Below are 6,000 nucleotides of genomic sequence, written 5' to 3' on the forward strand. Positions count from 1 at the left end.
TTTCTTGAAATATTACAATCAAGTCCAACTATAAATCAAGCCCAGCACTCTCAGTTTGCTAGCTTTTTTTCTACCCTGCTCTTTAATGATAAAAATCTACGTGGGAACTGAATTTTTTGGACTATAAATCCCTTCATTTTCAAAGCTTCACACATTTTTTTTCCCCCAGTAATAAGAAAATTTTGTTAGAAGCAAAGATGGAATAGCCATTGAATCTCAGTCTTTTTAGGGTCTATCCTTAAGTTCGAAGACATACAATAAAAACTTTTACCTTTTGTGGCGCCTGGGTGGCTCAGTGGGTTGGGCCTCTGCATTCAGCTCAGATCATGATCTCGGGGTCCTGGGATTGAGCCCTGCATCCAGCTCTCTCCTCAACGGGGAGCCTGCTTCCCCCTCTGCCTGCCTCTCAGCCTACTTGTGATCTCTGTCAAATAAATAAATAAAATCTTAAAAAAAAAAAAAAAACTTTTACCTTTCAGTCTTGTTTTAACTATTTAATAATATGGGCATGCTGTGCTTTAATAACTTACTACTATCTTAGTCCGTTTGGGCTGCTGTAACAAAATACCACAGACTGAATAGCTTATAGACAACAGAAAGTTATTTCTCACAGTTCTGGAACCTAAGTCCAAGATTAGGGTGCCAGCTGGGTCACTTTTGGTGAGGCTTATTCAAGGCCAGCAGGAGAGAGGGTGAGTCTCCAACAAGACAGAGTCTTCTTACATAGCATAACAGAACCACAAGCATGACATCCCATCTCCTTTGCCAGATTCTCTTGGCTAGACGCAAGTCACAGGTCCTTCCCATACTCAAGGGCACATCCAAAGGCATGAACACAAGAGGCAGTCATCACAGGGGTCACCTTAGAGTCTGGACGCCACCGTAACTACTATTAATACAGTGGTGTCTATGTTTATAGATGTTTTTTCACATATATATATATATATATATATATATATAAAATTGAATATCTGTTTTTAAGCAAAAGTGGGACCATGCTCACAGTTTGTTTTGTAACTGGCTTGTATAACAGTATCATGCATGATACAGTATAACATGAACCTCTTTTCAGGTCAATAAATGTAGCTCCACATCATCTAATGATTGCATTGTATCCCATTATGTGAATATGATGACTGATTTCTTTCAAAGATTGATTTATTTATTTTAGAGACAGAGCACAAACGGGAGGGGCAGAGGGAGAGAGAATCTCGAGCAGACGCCACGCTGAGTAGGGAGCCCAACACAGGGCTTAATCTCACGACCCCAAGATCACAACCTGAGCCGAAACCAAGAGTCAGACACTTAACCAACTGTGCCACCCAGGTGCCCCAGTAATTAACTTAATCGATTCCCTCTTGTTAAATATTGAGGACGCTTGTAATTTATGTCACATTTTACCAGTCTGCCATTGAAGAGTACATGAGTACCCTCTTCCCCACACTGCTCCGGTGCTGGAGGCAAGCTGTTGCAGTCAGTGGCTTTTGACTAAAGTATGTACATGAAACTGAATACTCCCCTTTTCTCCTTTCTTGTCCTACATATCTCTGTTTTAGATAAGAAGGCTGACTGCACAATCACAATGGCTGACTCCGACTTACTGGCTTTGATGACTGGTAAAATGAATCCTCAGTCGGTAAGTACAGTGGAGCTTCTTTCCTAGTCGGTGGGTCTTTTAGTCTACTGTTTCATGTCCTGCCTCAGCTTCATACCATAAAATGGAAAGTGGTCAAACCCACAAAACTCAGTGCTCCCTAAAATGTTCGCTTAACAGATGACAAACATTTGTGGCACAGGCTGTGTGCCAGGCACTGTCTTGTGTGCCGGAAGTACCCAGATGAATAAGAAAGAGTTCTCCTGTACAGGGCATTCACGATGTGGTATGAGGCAATTCTGTAAAAGAGTGAGTGTATCTGAATATGCAGTCCAGGGTGCCCTGCCTAGCTTGTGGATGGCGGGTGGTGGTGGTGGGGGGGCATGTCTCCCTGGACCATCGGAGAAAGCCTTACAGAGGAAGTGACACTTACACTGAGTTCGTAAGAATGACCAGAAGTTAGCAGTGCACAGATGGAGAGCAGGAGCAGTCCAGGAGGAGAGCGATACGAACAAACCCATGACCTTTTACATTTCCTGTCTCTGCCCATGCTCTTTTTGTCTGAACGGACTTCCCTGACAAACTCCTTTTCTTTCAAAATTAGCTCAGATGTTATCCCCAAAGACCACCTTACAAGTTGAGAAGAACTGTGGCCAGTCCCTCTTCTGGGCCATCTACTGGAAGCAAGCTTAGCACTTGTCACATTAGATTAGTCACGATGCGTGTATTTCCTTAACATTAGATCATGAGTGTCTCAAAGGAACAAACCACATCTTTTTTTGTCCTCACGTCTCCAGAACTTAGCACAGTGCCTGACATTTTTAGGTTTTCACTAACCAGTTGCTGGATTAAGTTGTATTTGAAGTGTATTGATATATGGGTTTTCCTGGTCCCCAGTCATCGAGGGTCTTCTACTCGTTAGTCACCCAGTGTTGAACAGACTTGATACATTGAGCTTTCTTTAGCCAGAGAAAAAAATAGAAAGAAACAGAGATGCTGCTTTGCATTGTGAACTGACTTTTCTGTTGCCTCAGCCTGATCTGTTTTAGGTCTCATTCCTACAGCCACCTGGTAATCCAAAAGACTAGATAAAATAACTAAATCTGACTCACACTAGTATTCCTTTTTAAAATGTTTTCTCTAAGCAACTGAGCCTATTTCAGTTGATGCTTTCACAAGTGAGAGACTTGCATCTGTGATGTTTCAACTTACTTGACACCACTGGCATGGACACCTCCACCCACGGAGCCTGCTCCAAAATTCTGGACAAAACAGAGGCCACCAGTATAGGAGCTGGCTGTCTTCCTCCTTCCCACCCACTGCTCCTCGTTCCACTATGCACTCCATGCACTTCCTTGGCAGGGTGATCAGACTTCACACATCAGCTGCCCTCGTTCTCAGTTTATCTGTTTACCACCCATTTGGGGGAGCAAAGAATCAGCTTATTTTTCTTGAACACCTGTTAGTACCCAAAGGAATTAAAGATAAAAATCGCAGATATTTCTGTTACTGTGCTCATGGTCTTCCCTTATGCTTAGAGGATTTGACTGGAAACCATTAAATGCATTGGAAATTATATTTTCAGTGTTTGGCTACAGTTGAAACAAAGCAGTGTCTCTCCAGTGTAAAGCACACACGAAGAACACCTAGGAGCCAGATTAAAATGATCCTTATGTTTGCATGCCCTAAAGGGTGAAGACTTGTGTTTTCTCCATAATAATTAGTAAATAAAAAGTCATTTTCTCTTTTAATTTAAAAAAAAAAAAAGGAAAGATAGTGAGTTTCTCTTTTAGGTATTGCTGGTCCATATTTTTTTAAGGACATATGTTAAATATATTGTGTTCTGAGACACCTGACCTTTAAGTCATCAGACAGAAGGCTGTATGCCATATAGAAAGGAAATATTTAGTTTGTCCAGACAGAGGAGGGGAAAGAAAAAAAAGGAATTAGTCACCCTTACCAGAAGGTGTAGAAAAAGCAGAGTTCTGTGCATTTGCGTGGATAAGGCAGAAGAGCTCCTAACTTCTTAATATATGTGCTTAAAAAGCCAAGACTACTAGAAACTTTTTTCATTTAGCTTTTCCTTATTTTAACAGTTGAGTTAAAAGACTGAGATCATAGCAGGGAAATTATCCTCTGTTCCCAAATTTGCTATTATTTCTCTAAAGTTTTCCCAGGATTTTGTTACATGATAAATTTAGCAAGCATCAAGTGATCTAATCCTAGGCATTTGTTAAATGGAACAAATTGTGGCTCTGCACTTCGGATTGGTTTGATTCTTCTTCTTGAGCCAAAGATTGACACCAGCCCCTCAGTCTCAGCAGGCTGCCTGTCCTCCCTCCGTAGGGATCAGTCCTTTATCATGTAGACCAAAAAAGGAAACAAAATTGGTGACATTTCATCCACATTGTGCTGAATCCCAAGAGCATCTAAGTGTGTTATGCATGTGCTTTTTTTTCCCAGCAGACTACTGAAAATGTCAGTTCATATTTTTGTTGTTGTTAAAATTATATTTTTAAGTAATCTCTACATCCACTGTGGGGCTTGAGTTCACAACCCAGAGATCAAGAATCACATGCTCCACTGACTGAGCTAGCCAGGCACCCCTTAGTTCATATTCTTGATCCACATGTAGTATTTTTATTTTTATTTTTTTAAAGATTTTATTTATTTATTTGACAAAGAGAGATCCCAAGTAGGCAGAGAGACAGGCAGAGAGAGGACGGGAAGCAGGCTCCCTGCCTAGCAGAGAGCCCGATGTGGGGCTCGATCCCAGGACCCTGAGATCATGACCCGAGCCAAAGGCAGAGTCTTTAACCCACTGAGCCACCCAGGTGCCTCACACATGTAGTATTTTTAAACAAACCATCTAGTATGAACCCACTTCACTTCCTATTTGGAGAATGTACCATCGGTGACAGGCAGATAAAGGTAGCCTCAATTTCTAAGAGAAGACATCTGGGAAAGATGTGGTTTTTGACTGCTCTTTGTAAAAGCATGCTTTTTACAAAGCCTTCCTTTTGAGGAATCTAGTTTTAAATCTGTTCCAGAAAGCCAACTTTCATATTTTGAAGTTTAAAAAACCTGGATAAGTCAAATGATCTCAGGGCTGGATCATCTAGAAATATCAGCAATCACAAAACAAAAAAACACCAAGTAATAAATTTTCTTTCCTCTTACAGGCCTTCTTTCAAGGCAAATTGAAAATCACTGGCAACATGGGTCTGGCTATGAAGTTACAAAATCTTCAGCTTCAGCCGGGCAAAGCTAAGCTGTGAAGAACTTTTGCAAATTAAGATGAGATATAAAAATATCTGTCCATATACTTCATTGTCAGAACTTAGATGGAAACTACACATTGGCAAATAGCGTGAGATTTGTTTTTAAATGGGTGTGACCAGTCCTGTTTTCCGAAGCTCTGGGTGGACAGAGCCTGATGATGTACTACTGCTAGCTGAATTGCATACAACTGTGCATTACAAAGTTAATATGGTAATTATGGTTTGGGGTAACATTGAGTTTCAGAATAAAATTAGGAACAGCAAAATCTAAAAACTATGTAAACAAAAGCTCTCATTTTGCTTATAAACTATATTTAAAGATCTTTCTGCTGAAGATTCAACTTAAGGTTTCTTGTGGAGAACTAGGGGAGAAACCGAATGCCAGGGGCTAGCCAGTAATTAGTGTTGTACACTTAATCTATTTTCCATTAATAGTTTTTAAAACTCTGTACTGAGATATTTTAAAAAAGACTGAAATTTTGCATTTCATGCCACCGAATGGTATTTTTTCCCAAATCAAAATAAATCTGATCAGAATTTGGGGGAAAAAAAATCTACAACTGAATGCAGGCCTATTTTTAAAATAAAAACATTTTTAAAATGACTTTCCTTCTTGAAAGAAAATCCGTGTACTGGTCATAAAACGCTGTTGTTAAAAATAATTGAACAAATAAAGCTCGCTTTGAGATGCACAGCTTTTAAACTATCTGTAAAGTGCTCAGTCCTTTGTTCTCATATTCCTATTTCATATAAATTTAGTTTAATTAATTATCCACATTTAATTTATCTTCCTGCTTTTTCTAATGCTAATGTTATTTCTTATAACTTAGTAAGATACGGGGTAAAATAATGCTTTTGGAAGAATGTTTAATAGAAAATTAAAATAGCTCTTCCTGATCTCCTTTGTGTTTATTGTGTATGTCCTTTTTGTTCAGGGTCTTCTCACTGAGAGAGAGTAAAAGAAACATTGGGGGATTTACAGTCCGTGTTATCTAGGTGTTATGTACTGGTTACTCTGATAGAATCACGAGTTGTTTTGTTTTGTTTTGTTTTGTTTTGACAGAGAGACAGCAAGAGAGGGAACACAAGCAGGGGGAGTAGGAGAGGGAGAAGCAAGCTTTCTGC

General features: G+C 39.7%; 1 protein-coding gene across 2 annotated transcripts in view; it reads left to right on the forward strand.

The window, feature by feature from the left end:
• The window catches only part of SCP2 (sterol carrier protein 2), a 111,733-nt gene extending 105,961 nt beyond the window's left edge, over positions 1 to 5,772 (forward strand). For both annotated transcript variants that reach the window (XM_032844169.1, XM_032844170.1), the window contains exons 15-16: positions 1,557 to 1,636; positions 4,777 to 5,772. In XM_032844169.1, coding sequence (XP_032700060.1) covers positions 1,557 to 1,636; positions 4,777 to 4,872 — 176 coding nt within the window. In that variant the 3' untranslated portion in view covers positions 4,873 to 5,772. The remainder of the gene's footprint in view (positions 1 to 1,556; positions 1,637 to 4,776) is intronic.
• The last annotated feature ends 228 nt before the right edge of the window (positions 5,773 to 6,000 follow it).

Source organism: Lontra canadensis, unplaced genomic scaffold, assembly GCF_010015895.1.
Source record: "Lontra canadensis isolate GAN:19392208 unplaced genomic scaffold, GSC_riverotter_1.0 scaffold148, whole genome shotgun sequence".
Classification (NCBI taxonomy): Eukaryota; Metazoa; Chordata; class Mammalia; order Carnivora; family Mustelidae; genus Lontra; species Lontra canadensis.